Below are 19,229 nucleotides of genomic sequence, written 5' to 3' on the forward strand. Positions count from 1 at the left end.
AGTCAACCCTTGGGGGTGAGAGATGAGGTCCTGATGAGTGTCCAGGATCCATGGAGGTTGTAAGAGGTGAGGCCGGAGGAAGGGAAACCACACTTGTTGAGGCCAGAATGGGGCAATGAGGATTACCTAGCATCTCAACCAAATTGCGTTCTTCAAAAATAGAGGTATCAAGGGAATTGGAGGATAAGCATAGTGGAGACCTGTGGGCCAATCATGAGTCAAAGCATCTCTCTGTGACTCCCCTTCAGAGAGAAAAATGGCGAAGAATCTGCTAAATTTGTTGCTTGAAGGGGAAGCAAAGAGATCTCAGCAAGACTGGCCCCAACGGCTGAAAACTTCTGCCATCAAGTTCGGATTGAGAGATCTCTCGTGTGGAAGGAGTATGCATCTGCTCAGCCTGTCTGCAATCACGTTGGAGCTCCCCAGGATATGCACTGCTTTAAGAAAGCGGTTGGAAGCTATTGCCCAGTGCCAAATTCTCATGGCTTCTTGACACAGGGGGTAGGATTTGGTCCCTCCTTGTTTGTTTATGTACCAGACTACTGACATATTGTCTGATTGAATCGCAATTGTTCCTGATGGAAGGAGTGGATGTAGTGCCTGCAATGCCAACAGCACTGCTCTCAACTCCAGAATACTGATATGCAAGTTGGCCTCTAAGCTGGACCACGTGCTTTGGACTGTCTTTCCCTAAATCAGCCCCCCACCCCATCAGGGAAGCATCCATGGTCACCGTGGCTTTGGGTTGAGGGATCTGGAAGGGGTGACACCAAAGATTTATGTCTGGCCTCATCCACCAAAGAAGATCTTGTTTGCAGGAGTTGGTGATGAGGATCTGTGAGTTTAGGGGGTGAAGATTTGCGAACCATTAAGACAAAAGGAGCCATTGTAACAGTCTCATATGTAATCTCACCAGAGGAACAATCGAAATGGCCAGAGTCATAGACCCCAGAGCCTGGAGAACTTCTCTTGCTGACATCTTTCTTTGACAGAGTATCACTTGTACTTGTAATCTTAACCTCTGATGCCTGTGAGCTGGAAGGGATTCCAGGCTTGTTCGAGTATTGAAAACTGCCCCTATAAATTCCAGTTGTTGGGTAGGTTGTAGATTGGATTTTTCCCAAAGGACTGTGATGCCTAGAAACTCTGCCAGTGAGAGAGTGTAGCGGAGGGCTATGGTTAGGAGATGCTTGGTGGGGGCGGAGAGGAGCCAATCATCTAAATATGGAAACACCTGGAATCCCTGAAGTCTCAGATGAGCTGTCACCACCTCTAGGCATTTTGTGAACACTCTGGGGGCCGTCGAGAGACTAAATGGCAGGGCTCTGAACTGGTAATGATTGGCTCCTAGCCGGAAGCAAAGGAGACTCCTGGAGCGTTTGTACATTTTGATGTGGTAATACGCATCCCGGAGGTCTATCAAGCACGTCCAAACATCCTCCCATAAAAAAGGGAGACTGGATTGTACAGTAACAATGCAGAATTTGGTTTGAACCACTGACTTGTTTAGATGGCTGAGATCCAAAATGGGTCTCCAGTCCCTGGTCTTTTTTGGCACCAAAAAGAATCTTGTAAAAAACGGATCTGATTGATCTGGGAGGACTGGTTGGATGAATCTTTTGACACAGCTTTCTTATCTCTGAAGCCGCTTCTTCCCTTTGACTGGGTGGAACATCGGGAAGCTTCTTTGTAGGTTTTGGGCGTGATATTAGAGGGACGTAATAGCCTCTGGAGATTATTCTCTGCACCCACTGATCATTTGTAATAGAGTGTCAGGCAGTTTGGTGCAGAGAAAAATGAGCCCCGACTGCTTCAAGAGAAAAGCAATTGGGCAACACTTTAGGAGCGTTGATAAGACCACCCAGAGAAAGAATCCCTGGAGTCTTAATTTCGGGGACCCCCCTCTGCCCCTAAAGGGTCATCTTCCACCATAGGAACCCCCTCTGCCTCTGGGGGAATCCTCACCATGTGCATTTCAGAAAGGACCTTGAGATGTTTTGTGCCATATTTTCTCACTACTCTGGTTCTTGGAAAAAGAACGTTGAGACTTGGAAGAACGTAGGCCAATGCCAGACAAGGTCTTTCCGTCCAGCTCTCACCTGGCCAGTGTGTCATTTACCTGAGAACCAAACAAGGACGATGGTTCAATAGGGGCGTTCAAAAAGGAGGAATTGAAGGAGTCCGCGAAGTCACAAATGCACTTACAGGCATGACGTCTCATGACTATGCCTGCACCCACAGCTCTAGCTGCTCCTTCGGTTGCATGGGAGAGCAACCGCATGGATGAGTTGGAGACAGACTCAAGGGTGGCAAGCTGAGAGGCAACCTTGTCTCGTGCCCAGTCAAAAACTTGACCCCGCGAGGGGTCCAGAAAGTTCGGAGATCAGATCCCTTTGGAGCTTTGTGAAATGTGCCAAGTAATTCAGAGACCTGACTGCAAAGGTCGCTGAAGCAAAAACTCGATTCCCTAGTCTGTCCACAGCCCGGGACTCTCTGTTGGGGTGGATGGACAGTAGGACTTTCCTCCAAAAGGTCCTTTTTAGTGGCCGCCTCCACCACCATAGTGTCTACTGGCAAGCCTTTAGACCAGTAGGGATACTCCTCTGGTGGAAAAAGAATCTTGTTTGGTCTCCGGAGAATGGCCTCAACAGAATCAGAGTTCTTCCACGCATGCTGCACGACAAGCTGGACTAACTCATCAGCATGTGGGGGTCACACAAAAAGTAGAAGGCCAAGAGCAGAAAGCCTGCGGGAAGACGTATTCCTCCGAGGAAGGGTTAGAGGGCTTCCAGCCACCCCTGTTTCAATATTTCCAGGATGTCTCCAAAGCAAACATCATCAGGGGGTGACCGTAGGGACCTTTCCCCATCATCGTAGTCTGTATCCTCTGTGAGAGACTCCTCCAGAGAGTCAAGGTGTTTCCTCTTACACACCTTCTTCCAAGGGGTTCTTCAGTGGGAATGTCTGAAGAAGACTCGGAAGGAAAATTACCCTAAACTGGGGTTTCCTGAAGCTTGTGCTCTCGGTGTCCTGGGGAGGTGGCCCGTGGTAGGTGTAGCTCAGAGGAAGCAGGGGGAAGATCCGATGTAGGAGGAGTGTTTCCAGAAGCAAGCACCCTCACCATCACCCGGAAAGCAGGCCCGCCCAAAGATGAATGGGAGCCCAGAACAGAGTAAGACAATCTTGGAACCGAAGTCACACCTCACTCTGTCAGACCTGCTCCCGGGGATGGAGCCTCAAGCAAGACCGGGGCAGGTGTTGCCCCCAGATCAGAGGATGAAACAGTTAAAAAACTTGGAACTGTGCTCAGAACCGAGGGTTCCACTCCCCAACCATGAGACTGAGGAAGGGAACGGTTCTGATGGAACTGAAACCCAAAGGGGAGTCCTCGGAGCCTCAGTGAGGGTCACTGTCTGCACCGAGGAATAGGTTCCCGCCAAGGACGTCAGAGCTATGGGCCTCAGAACCAATGGATCCGAGGGATGAGTATAAGTGGGAGTCCTGGGAGCAGTAGACCCAAACCCCAAAGTGGGATGAGTCTTAGGAATGTTTATCCCTCTGCTGTTAACAGCTGGTCCAGCAGGTGCACCACATTGAATTCAGACAGACTCCTGGTGGACCTTACAGACACTCCCGAAGTGGAGTCAGGCTGGTCCAGAAAAGGGCTATAAGTCTGCCCTAAGAACGGGTCCACTGAGGGGGAGTACTGAGTCCGTGGTGTTTGAGTTGTCTGCATCAAAGATTCTAGCTTGGAAACAGGCAATAGCAGAATTAACAGTGTCGAGAAAGGACTCGGTGCTGAGGAGGCACTCAGAGTCTAGGTAATTATCGGCTCCAAGGGGATTGTCGGGACCACCTTTGGTGCTGTAAAAGGTGAAGTCAGTCCCTCCACTATCGACGACAGCAATGTCGGAGCCACAGTCGTTACAGCAGTTATGAGTGGTGCCATAGATGTCGGTGCCGACGGTGGCACCGACATCGAAGTTATCGTTATGTCCATAGAAGCAACTGGAGTTGAGCTCGGAACAGAAGCAGCAGTTAAAAGTCGGAGCCAAGGAAGCAGTCTTGTGTTCGGTAGAAGATTTGTGGGCCTTGTGTTTGTGGGACTTTACCAGCTGGTAAAAAAGGGTCGGAATGAGGATTTTTTTGTCCTTAACTGGAGGGGTTGAGACCTCCGACATGGAAAGGGCCTTTGAGAAAGGTGAGGTTAACAGGCCTTTCAAGATCAGTTTATTTTTTCTCTCATTCAGCATCCGCTGACTAAAACTCATGCAAATCTGGCAAGGAGGTTTCACAAAGAGGTGAGAAATCCCCAGACAATAGACACAATCATGTAAGTTCGCTGTTGGGGAGTTTGCCATTGCAGGAAGTGTAACGTTTGAACCCCAAAGTCCCTTTTTTCTCAGACATATCCAACACACAAAAGAAACAAACAAATTACTGCTAGAAAGAGTAGGAAAAGAAGCAGATAGAAAGAAAGATACCAATGATGTTGTCAAACGATACCACAAGGGTAGGAGAGGGCGTTACCAACGATGGTATAAGAAATACCCGATGGGTAGAGCTAGAAAGTGAAATAGGGTAGAAAAAAAAAGAGTTATATTAGAAAAAAGGTTAAAAAAAAATACCAAAATTTGTAAAAATATGACACTTAGCTGGAGAGCTTGGTGAAACGCTGCTATATGGCTGTGCAGCAGACAAGATCCGAGATAACTGGGAGAAAGGCATTGTGGGTAGCAGTTTAGCTCGAGAGATTTTTGGTGTAAGCGAGCTTGGTATATGGCCGACTAAGTTCCAAGGGCTTGGAACCAAACCCATCAGTGATGAATGGGAAGAAGATTAACAACATCAGACTGACTGTTTTAAAACCTACATTTTTTTTTTAAGTGTGTGTGTGTGTGTGTGTGTGTGTGTGTGTGTGTTTTTGACTTTTCCCGGTTAGGGGTCGCCACAGCGGAACGCCGGTCCGCTAATGATTGCCAGTAGATTTTTACGTACTAGCTTGCTGGGCTTAATGCACAACCTTCAACGAAGGAATGCCCATTCATGCATGTCGCTACACAAAAGATGCTCTAACTGAGAATCGAACGGGCAACGTCTAACTGTGAGGCGACAGAGTAAAAAACAAAAAAACAGGAAACTGGAATTAAACTGGCACTCGCCACCCACATTTGTATGTTAATGGCAAGTATGAGAGCTGGGTAGTGACTGGTTTATGAGAACAAATCATGCAAATGTTTCTTAGTCACGTATACAAGCAAAACGTTTAACAGCTCAGCCAAGTGCAGAGGACGATAAAGCAAAGTGGCAGTTGAAACAAGCTTAAGAATTCCAGTTAAGTAACATCAGTCAACAAACAGAAAAACAAAATATAAAATAAAAATTATGTTATACTCCAGGCACACCCAGCATAACTGCTTTTATTTTCTACTTTCCTACCTTTATGTTTCGCTTGATTGGTTCTCCATGTCCATCGAATTAAACTGTTACTGTCCCAGATACCTGTTATGGAGCGTTCCTCTACAGCAGTCAAAGTGCCAAATCTTAGCAACAAACTCTGTAGGAAAAGAACACTCATTAATAATCAAGCCTTCTTGAGATATGTACAGCATTTATAAAGTGCATGTTCTGTGATGGCACTCACCACAACTGTAGGCAGATGGTCAAATACAAAACTCATTGCTCCAGGAAACTGGTCAGAAGAATGCAGTTAGATGCAAAATGGTGACATTCTTTCAGACAGCTCTAAAAATAGATATATGTGTGATGTAAGAGTCTAGATTCCACACTGCACTCACCAGCCAGTAGTCTGATAGAGATGAAGAGCACAGGCTATGCCATCTGAAAACAGCCTGACTGGAACCTGAATGCTGAATTGTTTTGGACTTCTGTGCCAGTCATGGGTTATCCTTGACAACACCGTGTTCCAACACAAGGATGATCTTTGAGTGCACTTGAAAAGAAAGCACCTTTGGACAGATGTCAGTGACTTACTTTGTAGCTGTATCATATAACCTAAGGCTGTATGTTCCAGGCAACCGGATAAAAAAAGAATGTAACATTAAATCAGCACTTGGTAATGACTTTGGTCAGGTGGCTTGGGGAGCAGAAAGTCAATGTGAACTGAATATCCTTAGAGCATCTAGTCAATGCTTCTGTATTGGAAAGTTCTGGAGACATCACAGATGTGAAGCTTAAATTAACCCTATTCAAGATCTCAAGAGTTCACGAGGTGGCAAGGGGCTATGCCTGCATGGTGGTTGATGCCCATCATGGAGGAAACCTGAAGAAGTGCTGGTGGACACCAGCCATAAAGAAAGCAATTACGTTGAAGAAAAATGTCTTACATACAATGCTGGTAGACAGGGTCTCCAGATCTGATGGTTACTGACAGACCAAAAAGACTGCAAAACTGTCAGTTGTCACAGACCAAAAAGGTAGCAAAAATGTCATTTGTCAACATCATGATCTGGATGTGAGAAGAGTTTGGTTAAGTCCAGGTAAGAATTACATTAAAATGGCTTTTAGGAGATGCTGGCAAACCAACTAGGTACATGCAGCAAGCGTAAAGAAATAATGATTCTATTAAATCTGGATCTGAGTTAGGAGTTTAAGATGTTGACAGTAGTGTAAGCAGCTAAAACAGAACTCTGAACATGAACATTTTAAATTAGAAAAAGTTTTCAAACTATTGCAAATTGTTAACAGAAATTGACATTTGAAGTGTTTGACACCTAGAAGCTCAACACAGAAAAGGAAAAAAAAGTGAAATAAAACAGCAATTTTGAAAATTCAGAATAAGACTGAAAGCAGTGTGGCGGAGCACAGCTGGGAAAAACAGATGGTAGTGGGCAGCTCAAGGAGAAAACTCTTCAGTCACCCACGAAAAAACATTGAGGAAATGCAAGCAGAGTTGCAAGATAAATGGGCCCCGTTGTATTATTTAGAGACAAATAACATGAATCTGCAAGAAATAAACATTTTAACTAGGAATTCAGAAGAAATAGATGATATACAAACTGCTAAACAGGAGATGACAAATGGTGAAACAGCAATTAAATATAAACGAATGGCACAGAAACTGGCTGAACTCAAGGACAGGTCACACAGAATACGTTGAAATTTACTGCAGTACCATAACAAAATGAAGGAAGGATTGTGAAGAATTTATGAGAAATATGCCTCAGCATAAGGAATGGACTGACTTTCTATTGCTGATACTACAATAGAAAGAACACATAAGTAAACATTCCCAGTTTGAGTAAACTGCAGAAATATTTTCTAAAGAAGGAAATTACTTCTGAATGAATAATCTCAAAGGTTGGAAACACAATGGTTTATATGGAAAATTATTTTCACAACAGACATGGATGAACAGAAATGCTTTTCGTCTTTCCATAAGACTGTAGAAAAAAAGAAATGTTGTTTCAAGTTACTGTATACTATATTACTTTGAATTTTCTATCTGCTTGGATTAGAAACCTGTGTTGACCCTTGACAAACACAACATGAACTGAGAAGATAAAGTAATAGATGGAGGGAGAAGAAGCTGGTGTGGGTACAAGTAACCAGTCAAAATGTGCAGGAAAGCAAACTATGGACACTGCAAGGGGCATGTTTCTTTACAGTCCATTCCTGTTTTCCAAAAGAAAATGATGAATAAAACACAGGAAATGAAACAGTGGAGGACTCTGTAAAGAAACAATGGACTTGGAACATTGAATGAGGACACTGTTTAAAAAAGAATATGTGGTAATATGGAAAGGTTACATGATATGATCAGAATGTGAGCTGCATTCCAAATGACACATTAAAAACACTGAAATCAATAAGTACTACTTAGAAAATAACTACTTACTGAATATAAAAGTGATAACATAATTACTAAATGTCTAAATGTTACTTAAAATTAATGTTTATATTTAACTGAATGATGGGACCTATACTGCATGCTGAGAAAGGCTATGTTCTTAATTGGTGCATTGTTTCTATTGCTTTTAATAAAAGTACTATGATAGAGTAGAAGGGAGAGGGAAATAAATAATTGATTAATGAATGAATAAAAGTAACTAATATACTATGTGATGTAAAACAATTCAGATCAGCAATTACAAGTGTGAAAATAAATATTAATCTCATCATGTCAGGCAAAAGTTTATGTTTAAATGAAATAGGAAACTAAAGTATGTGTTGGAAACCAATAGGCAATATTGTATAATGTTAGTTTGGGTAATGCATGCAAAATTAATGAGACACTTGCATTGGCAAGGTAGTAGGATAGAAAGCAATACTTACAAAAACAATGCTCTGGAAACATTAAATTAAGCTGATTAAATGCATGGGGATTGTTTGCTATAACTAAAACCTAAAAGTAAATTAAACTAGTACAATACAGCCAGACACATTTGGTGTAAACAGAAACAAGTGAAAATATACATTTGGTGTACAAAGAAAAGAAACAAGTAAGCCCAGGGATAGGGATATAATTGGAGGCAGTGTTAGCCCCACTGCGCTCGGGCTCACTCAGCTCCCCTCCCTGCTCCCTATTTCCACCCGCCCCCACTACTGCTACATTTCAACTAAACTTAGCCACTCCTCTCATGTTAACCACCAATCACTGAATCTCCCCACCCCTGTACCCATTTCCTTCTCTTCCACTATTCCACATCCTGTAAAGTACAGTCTTCCATCTAACTACCTTACAATCACAAATAACACCTCTCATCATCCGCCACACCCACCCCAAGCAGATCTCTCACTCATAACCAAACCTAACCAAACCATGCCCAAACTACCCAAACCCACAATACATACACCTCTTACTATTGCTCCTAGGTGTATCCTCCCTCCCACTGCTAACTTCTACATACACCTCTTACTATTGCTCCTAGGTGCATCCTCCCTCCCATTGCTAACTTCTATCACCAACCACCAAAAACAACTTCCACTAACATTATTACAACATACCCTTTTACTCAACTAGTCCCATATCACTACCAAACCTTCTTTATTCACCACTATGCACACAGATTACAGCCATCATACTACCAGTCCCAAACAACTATAAAGAACTTTAAGACCCTAAACAAACTACTCAAACTATTTTTACCTCAGAACCCAACTCATTAGCTGCGGTGATATACACCCAAACCCAGGCCCACAAAATCTAGGAGCCCCAACCCTCAACCTGAATGATACCCTACTCCACCGAGACAAATCCATGCTCCTCATTTTAAATTTAAATGTCAGAGGTATAACTAAACAAAGTCCATGACCTTAATGCCCTACTCTCCTTTTATCAACCTGAGATAGTCAAACTAAGAGACTTGGCTTAAACCAGGCAACCACAACAATGAAATCACTCCACCAGGTTACAATATAATTTGTAGTGATAGAACAGGTAAAAAAGGGGGGAGTGTTGTTATAGTGTATAAATCTCACCTCATCCTTGAAAAAGTAGACATAACAACCCTAGACCTTGATAAAGTTGAACTCACTCTAATGAAACTAAAACTTTTTAATGATAGTAAACACATTAACATCATAGGATGCTACATCCCTCCAGGCAACAATATCCCCATTACACAAAAACTCCTAGAATGGATATCTAACTCCCTCCCCCAGGAAAGCATAGTATTAGGAGACCGTAATACTGACTGGCAAAACTGTGCCAGTCATAACCCACTCTCCCATATTAATCTACATGGCTTAACCTAACTCATCACTTCCCCCACAAGAACAAACAAGAGAACCAAACACCAATCCACTCTAGATTGGATACTCGTATCTAACCCATCACTGATATACCTAGCAGAGTGTCTACCAGACACCCTGAGTGACCAAGCCACATTCTTACTCAGATCAAAATCACCACAACCGACCCAAATATCTACGCGCCTAATTAGAAAAAAAAAAAAACACTAGTAGCTCCAACTTTATAAATGACCTAAAAATGTGCAACTGGACCCCCCTAAAAAACCTACCTCTTGATGAAGCTGTACTATATTTCACTACTACCTTCTTAAACACCCTTAACCATCATGCCCCCTCAAGAACAACAAGAATTAAAACAAAATATGCCCCCTGGTTAACCCCAGACACAAAATCCCTCCTCAAAAAAGAAACAAGGCCTGGATCAACTACCTCAACAGTAAATCCCAATTGAACAAACAAATATACGCTGAACTACGTAACAAAGCCAAAAAACTCACCAAAACAGACAAAACATGTTACTACCAAAAGTTACAGGATAAGCACAAGAACAACCCACAAAAATTTTGGGCAGCAATTAACTCTATTCTACAACCAGGTAAAACAACTACCCAAACCCCAAAAATAGATAACCAAGAAGACATCCCCACTCCATTTAATAAATACTTTACAGAAACTATCCAGACCCTTGCAAACAACCAACCCTATGACAACATCCCCACCTCTGCAAATCCACCCGCACCCCCAACTAACAATTGCCCCAAGTTCAGCTACCAACCAAATCCACTGAAAAACTACTCCACAAGCTCAAACCAACATCTCTTACCGTAGATAAATTACCCGCTGAATACCTCCACCTGGCTGCAGAAGCCATATCATATCCTGTCTCCATCCTAATTAACAGATCCATCTCCGAGTGTATAATACCCAAGCTATGGAAAATATCACATTTCATCCCTCTATATAAAGAGGGAACCTTCCTGGAACACAACAACTACTGCCCTATAACCATACTTTATCTAAAATATCAGAGAGGGTAATACACAAGCAACTAATGAAATATCTCCTAGAAAACAACCTAATAGCAACACAACAACATGGCTTTAGACCCTTCCATAGCACCTCCTCCAGAATTCACCAACATTGTCAATACTCACAGAAACAACAGACTCCTTGTATCTGCCATCTTCCTTGACTTGTCCAAAGCATTTGATATGGTTAACCACAATAAACTCCCTCTTTCACTACCAACTCTAAACCTTACCAACCCTGCCATCTCCTAGTTCAAAAACTACCTAGAGGGAAGGAAACAAGCTGTTATGTGGCAAAACAACCTCTCCCCCTCCCTCCCTACCAGTCTCCCTAGGAGTACCCCAAGGCTTCATCCTGGGGCCACTTCTTTTTACTCTCTTCACCAATCAGCTCCCAAACAGTATCCCTAAAGCATCAATAGTGCAATATGCAGATGATACCACCATAATATGCACAGCCAAATCAATTGACATCCTTCACTCCCTAACACAAGAATGCTTTTGCCTAGCAGAAACTTGGATTACAAACCAAAGGCTCATTCTGAAACAAAGTAAAACAAAGCTAGTACTCTTTAGCTTCCACAGAGTCACACCTCCCACCAATTCTTTCTTCATCTCCTCCTTAAACAAGACCACAATCACCCCCACAAATCATACCAAACTCTTAAGGGTTGAAATAGATAATCACCTTAGATTTGACCTACATATTTCTATAACCATAAAAAAGTACATAAAAACTTGACCTACTGTATCGCAATAAAAAATTCCTCACTGACCACTCCAAAACTACAACAACAAGGACTCACCTACTATTCACCTTACTTTGTGCCTCCCCCGTGCTTACAAATCTCCGCAAATCCGACCTAAACAAACTTGTTAGTTGTTATAATAAGACAGCCAAATTCACTACCTGTCCCATCAGAACCCATCAGTGTGAATGCCTAAAAAAAATCAATTGGCTAGAACTACCACTACTCCTTCAACTCAATCAACTATCACTAGCCCACAAAATAATACATAACTCTGAAAACACCCCAGCCCTACAAAATCTTTTGCAACCCTATACAACCGCCAGGCCCTTGAGGTCTAGCACACAACTTCCTCAAAGTAACCAAATATAACAATGAATCTGGTAAGTCTGTCTATAGCCACTGTATAGCAAAAACCTGGAACTCCCTTCCTGCCCACATAGCTGACAACAAATCCCCATCACAGTTCAAGAAACTTGTTAAAACTCACTTTTTGAATAATCGACTGTGCTCCTGTATCCCCCCTGGCTAATGTCTTATTAGAACACTTCACCTAACTTAAGTAACTCTGCTAAGCCAACCAATCACAGTACTGTACCCAGTTAGAACTGTTAATCTACTGCTCATCCCATCTCTCCAGGAGTTAGGGAAAACTACCCCAGCAATGTTGAGTTCTCCATAAGCAACTAAAACCAGGAGAAGACATATTGTAAATCAATTTGTTATCCTTCTCAACTGAAACCAGGCCAAGACATATAGTGAATCAATTTGTTATCCTTCTCAACTATAGCGAGCATAATCTGCTCTCTCGGAGCCTTATTCTACGTCTCTCTGCTTTTACTCTGATAGTAAATATATCACAGGAATCCTAAACTTAGGAATATCTTCTAAAATGTAATATTATAGTGTAGAGAACAAATGTATCCTATTAGTTAATATGTATGTCAAAGTCTCTTCTATGGAAATTGTATGTCAAAATTCTGTCCTTAAAACTATGTTTTGTAAAAAAAATTGTTCTCTTGGAGCTTTTCTCCAAGGGCCTCCACTGAAAATGGACTTGTAATCTAGTTGGACTCTCCTGGTCAACAAATGTAAAATAAATAAATAAATAAAACATGAACACTGAAAAAGTTTTTCAATTCATTTTCTTTTCTATAACTAAAACCTAAAACATGAACACTGAAAAAGGTTTTCAATTAATTTTCTTTTCACATATGTTATCAGGCTTCTGAGTAAATGACATGTCCCTGGTGATCCCAGAATGCATTTTGTTTTTCTTGATAAGCTCTGCAACACTGAAATTGGGTGGAATCACTGCGTCTGGATAGTAAAGCATGATCTTCTAAAATAGCTACAGCAGCTGAAATATTTATTGCAAATTAGAAACACAAGGCTAAAGCGACATGCTAAAGCGACACTTAAAATACTGTACGCAAGGCAGATAAACAGATCAGTTATTTATAATTGCTGTTCTCCTGCCTCACAGAACTTAAATGATAAACAGCAATAGAAGAAGCTTTCCTGTGCTGTTTGTTCACAGTGTCAGCTGTATGACTTTTTAAAAATATGTATACAGCTAATATTTTGCATATTTCTTGAGCAGGAAGGGATTTGTGTGTGTTCTAATAAGAAATTAGGTTCAGTTGGGATGATACTACAGAAAATGTCAATAAAGTGTCACAAAAAGTAATAAATACAGACTACAAAGGACCAGTTTGAAACAAAGACAAATGATATGTTAGGTAGAATAAAATATAATCTTTACTATGGCAAAGTTTGACCTATTTGTCTGGAATATAATCAGGCTTGTTGATAAGGGAAAAAAAAGTCAAGACAAGGTACTAAATTATATTTTCAAAAGCAATGTGCAGTTAATAATGTTACAGAAAATGCACCTAAATCACAGATAACATAACACTTGTGTAAAGACAAGTGGGAAAGCTATTTCTTTGCTGGAATAGAAGAAGAACTAAAGTATGGTGTCTTGACATTAATGAAAAACGGTATAGAAATGAAGACTGAGGAACAAATGAAGGTAAGCCAGGAAAGATATATAGTGGTATTGCTGGCAGGGTATAATAATTACACTGGCTGCACTGTGTATTCCACCAAAAGCAGTGAGACAAGATATAAAAACATTACGAGAGAAGAGAAGTTTTAGTCTTTCATCAAGGATGCACTGTAGTAGCAGGGCATCGTAACACTACAGGAAATAAGGAAGTATCTCAGGAGAGCCAGGATACCAGCTGAGGCTAGATGAATATATGCATGTACATGGGTTTACAGGTGTAAAGAAAATAAAACAGAATGAAATGAATTCTCCTTTTTCAGCAAAATATGCTTCCTGGTTACAATTAGATAGATTTTACATATCAAGAGCACTGCAACATGGGATAGTGACTTCCAAGATGGCTGCACACTGATAAACAGCTTACTTTTAGCTCTCTGGATGTGAAAAAAGACACTATGAAATAACAGCCAGTGATCTTTTCAACATGAGTAAAATACAGTTACTGGCTAGTAAGTTCACTTCTTGGATACCAGAACCTGAAAGAAAATCAGCCAGAAAATGTGAAGAGAAAACAGTGCCTGTAAAGAATCCTGCAGTTTTTCAGAAAAATGCAGTTTAAGCTTCAGCTCTGAAATAAGAAGAGACTTTCAGGAGTTTAGAGGAAAAAAAATCCAATGTACTCAGAGGTAATTAAAATAAATGAAACACTGGAGTATATCAACTCAAATAAACGCCTGAGAAAAACAGAAAACGCTTTAACCACCTATTTAGATGAACTGATAAAATCAAACAAATTAGAGATCGAAATGAAGAAATAGCTGGCTGAGAATGAGACTTCACAGGAAGAACGGTTTCAAAAAAACTTTAGAGTTAGAAGACAGAGTGAGGAAATAAAACCTGAGATTTTCCGCTGTACCAGAGAAAATGTACGGAACAGACTAGTAATTTTATGAAAGCATAAATAAGCAACTGGACTGGAATTCCACAGCAGGATGATTTGTTAATTGAAAGGGCACATTGAGAGTATGCTCCAAACTTGGCTGCAAGAAAGCAGCCAAGACTGTATAAGCAAAAAATGCAATCATAGCAGCAGAGAGGTGATCCTGGCAAACTATGGCATAAGGGAAAATGATTATTCACTGTACACCACTCAGAAGAAAATAAAAATTATGCCAGCAATAAGGTAATATTGAGAGGCAGGTGTGAGATTCAAGCTGATGTATCTGACTGGAGTAACAAAGACATTTTTTGATGCAAAAAAGGCTTGGAAACAAACAGAAGGGGACTCTGCTTATTATTCTTCTGACAATGAAGATCCTAGAAAGATTTTGCCAGTGAAACATTTTCCAATGTTTCAAAAGAAAATGCTTGAGAGACAGAAAAAAAGCACAGGAGTTGAAAGTCTGATGTTGGGGGATGGAGATGGAAAGGAAGAAGACACGTAACACAAAAACTAAAGAATAAATAAGAGACTATAAAGCATCAATCATATTTGTGAAATATGGCTTTGCAAGAAGTGGCTAAGACTGGACTTTGTTAAAATTGTGGGCACTATAAACTATATATTATGTTATTAATGTTTAGAAGTACACTAAAAGGGAAAAATAACTAAGTAAAACAATTTTGCTTAATATTTCTAAATAAAAAAGATACAGATGAACCAAAACAAAGCTGGGATAATAACATTATTATCCTGGCAGTGTTTCGGTTCCTCTATCTCTTTTTTATTTTTGTGGTGTGCTGGTGTGTATTAGACAATCTGTTGATCCTAGTTGCTGGTGTCATTTGTAGTTGGAGTTGGGGTTCCTTATTATTACTATTTGTATAAAACATATTTCAGAAACTGCACATAATATATAGTAAATCAGTTTTGTGTAGTGTGTATCGGGTATTTTAAATATGGTGAGTAAATCTGTTCAGTGACTGTTGTATGGGTTAAAGACCTTAAAGTAATATTAAATATACTAAAGTAAACAAGTACATTTCTGGTTGCAACAAATACAGGCTTTAAAGTAGAAGAAAGGCTGGACAAAAGCAAGTTTAATGTTACTGTGCTGTGATCTTTGGCTGCTGGGGTTGGGAGGAGTGTAAAAGTGCACTGATTATATTACATGTAGAATTAAAGATATTTTCTCCTACTTTTGCAAGGGTGAATGTATAGATTAATGTCTCTGGTTGAAGGTATAAGGCTTACAAAATAAGAAAAAATTATAAAAGAAATGAAAATAAATGTCAAGTGTTCTACATCTGCAGAGATATTGGCTTGTTTTTATTAGCAGCTGTATATTCTGTTCTGGCTGTAATTTACAAAAATTCATTGTTGATCATTTTTACATGGAGATGAGCTGTCTATAGATGCAAGCAATTAATCTTGAGATTTCTGAGCAGTCTTTGCTGAGGGAGATGCAATATTTAAAGTTACAATGGCAAGCATTTAAAAGAAAACAAAGTCTGAAGTTATGGGAAATGAAGCCTTTTTAGCAGCCTGAAATACTTTAATGCATTTAAAAAAAAATGGTGTACAATTTAGTTTTATTTAAAGATAGCCAGTGCACTTTTTCTTAGGGTTAAAAGTTAATGTTTTCTGAAAGGATACAAGCTATTTTCACACCTTAAAGGGGAATAGAGAAAAAAGAAAAGAAAAACAGCAATCAGTGAAGCATGCGCTTTACTATGGGTAACCTTAACTTTAGTTTAAGTAATGCCTGTGGCTGAAACTGTCTATTTAGAGCAGTTGTTCATACCTGGATGGTTAAACTTCATTTTTTAAAGGTGCACATAATTTTGTGTGTGTTTGTTCTAAGTTACTAGGTGCTGGGATGTTTTGAAAAAGTATTTTTTTAAGGGTTTTAATTAAAACAAAAAGCTTAAAAGAAACACAACACACATTCAAATAGAGATAGCAAGAAACAACTGTATGGAAGATCAGCCTATTAAACATCTGTGTGCCTATAACATGAAAGTTGGAAATACATATTCAAATAAAACTGACTTGTACAATAGGTGAAAATAACAGCTTTTAATCATAATGGCTACACTATCCATATTATCTTGGAACATAAATAGCCTTACAGGAATACAGAAAAAGGATAGAGTACTGAATTATATTAAGAAATGCAGAGTGCAAATTGCAATGCTGTAGGAGACACATTTGGAAAGAAGTGAGTTTGTGAATTTGACATAGAAAGGATTTTGTGATGGATATGCAACAGAATATCAGGGAAAATGAAAAAGGGGGTAATTATACTAACTGCTAGAGAGACTCAAATAGCGACTGAAAAGGAAAAAAGACAATAATGGTAGATTTTTGGTAGCAAGTGGCTACTGACAGTGAAGTATTATGCGAGCATGTATTTATATTCCACCAAAAACTGCTGATATGAAGCTTCAGAAAATTTTGGGAAAAATAATCAGCTTTCAACAGGGAATATAGTTTACACAAAGGGACTCGTACTTGATTTGCAATTGTGAGGGTGTATTAGGGGAATCTAAAAAGGAAAATCTAACAATAGATGGTACATTTATGAAGATATTTATGAAAATATTTGGCATAAAAGACGTAAATTCAGCGGTAGGAACTCAGGATTTACATATTATTCCCCAAGGTAAAATGACTGTCAAGACCAGATAAAAATTATATTTTACAGGAACGTGCTCATGTTTGAAAGTTTTGGCACAAATACAATAACCATTTCAGATCATGCACCAATAAAAAAGATACAAATGCAGGGTAATGAAGTAAAAATGATACACTTGAGTTTTCTAACTTACCTGTTAAAAAAAGGAGGAATTAAAGGAATGGGTAGTGGAATTTATTTGAGTTACTAGGGAAGATAGAAATATCTTCAGAAGTTATATCTAGTGAGTGGGATAAAATGAATTTGGAGTTTAAAAATGGGTTAGAAATAAGAGAAAAATATGATTAAGAAGTAATATGAATTACTTAGAGGGGAATGACAAAGAAAGCATTGGCAGAGTAAAGGGAATCTTAAAGAACAAGAAGCACAAATGTGGTGCGCTAAAGAGAAAATAAATGAGTGTTTGGATAATACACGATTTTATAAAGATTGCTGTTAAGCAACTAATTTTTAGGATAACCCCAGAGCATAAAAACGTTTAGCATAGCGACAACAGAAAGTAGAAAGGGTTGTTGTCAAACTTAGGGAGCCAATAACAAGAAAAATAAACACAGATCCTGTAAAAATATTAGAGATATTTTGGAAATTATATGAAAATTTGTGTAAACCAGAGAACTATGGAAAGAAAGAATGAGCATAAAAGTACAGTTTTGTACCTACCATAAATGTAGATGTTCGAGTGCTCATACAGCTGCAGTCATAACAGATGGGTTATCCTGCCGTCAGGCGGGTCCTCGGTCGGCCGAATTCCAAAGTCTAGGTCCGGCGTCGGTTGTCGTTGCTTCTTCCCTGACGTCAGTGCGGCAGGGGTATAAAAGAGCCAGCCGACGCCATCTTCTTCAGTTTTTCTTGCCCCAGATGTCAGGTGCTCCCAAAAGGAAGGCAAAACATAAACTTATGTAATCATGCAATATAGAATAATCAAAAAACAGAAGTTTGCAAGCAAATACACCATAAAAGAATACCCCAAATAGGTTGTATGAGAAGGTGTTTGTCATAAGGGCTGTCCTAAGAGGGGATGGAGGGAGGGAAACCTGGACTGCAGCTGTATGAGCACTCGAACATCTACATTTATGGTAGGTACAAAACTGTACTATGTTCATCGTGCATACAGCTGCAGTCATAACAGATGGGTAGAATCCCAAAGCTAAGTAGGGGTGGCAGGCACTAAGTGGAACTAGGAGGAGCAAGGATACCCTGCAAGACAGCTGTGGCAAATCCCGCTCTAGATTTTGAGTAAAGTGGAAGGTGATGGTATTTGGAGAACGTGTGCACTGAACTCCAAGTGGCTGCTTCCAAAATGTCCTTGGTAGGAACCCCCCTGAGGAAAGCTGCAGAGGTAGCTGTGGCCCTTGTGGAGTGGGACCTGATGCTCGAAGGCACAGCTTTTCCATGAAATGAGTAACAAAAGCGTATGCAGTGGGCTATCCATTTTGAGATTGTCTGTTTGGAGATAGCCTTTCCTTGAGCACTTGTAGCATAGGACACAAAGAGTTGCTCAGATTTCCTGAATGGCTTTGTCCTGTCCAAATAATAACGTAGTTGTCTGTGAATGTCCAAGGAATGCAGTAGTCTTTCCCCTTTGTTTTGTGGGTTAGGGTAAAAGGTAGGTAAGTGGAAAGTCTGATTCAAGGATACACTGGATACTACCTTTGGCATAAAGGTAGGGTTGGTTCATAAGGAAACTCTGTCCTGATGGAAAATGATGAAAGGTTGCACAGCCATGAGGGCCTGTAGTTCCGAAACCCTGCCTGCTGAGGTGATAGCCAGAAGGAAGGCTGTTTTCCATGACAAATATTGTAGTTCTGTTGTAGCAGATGGCTCAAATGGAGGAAGGGTCAGTTTTTCCAATATGAAGTTGAGGTCCCAAGCAGGAACTGGTGGTTTCCTTGGGGGTTTTATATTCTTAGCCCCTCTGAGGAACTGTCTTAAGAGAGGATGAGAGAATAAAGGAGGATCTGTGTTGTATTGTGCAGAAATGGCTGAAGCATGGATTTTGATGGAGGAGAAGTAAAGTCCACTGTTTAACATCTCAGCTAGGTACTGTAATATTTGAGGTATATTTATTACCCAAGGATTCTGGCCCTTT

General features: G+C 40.2%; 1 protein-coding gene across 1 annotated transcript in view; it reads right to left on the reverse strand.

Annotated features, from left to right (window-relative positions):
• The window catches only part of MAN2B2 (mannosidase alpha class 2B member 2), a 943,157-nt gene that overhangs the window by 22,963 nt on the left and 900,965 nt on the right, over positions 1–19,229 (reverse strand). Inside the window, exon 18 of the mRNA XM_044062827.1 lies at positions 5,440–5,557. Coding sequence (XP_043918762.1) covers positions 5,440–5,557 — 118 coding nt within the window. The remainder of the gene's footprint in view (positions 1–5,439; positions 5,558–19,229) is intronic.

Source organism: Protopterus annectens, chromosome 2.part1 (genome assembly GCF_019279795.1).
Source record: "Protopterus annectens isolate FY-2018-M chromosome 2.part1, PAN1.0, whole genome shotgun sequence".
Taxonomy (NCBI): domain Eukaryota; kingdom Metazoa; phylum Chordata; order Ceratodontiformes; family Protopteridae; genus Protopterus; species Protopterus annectens.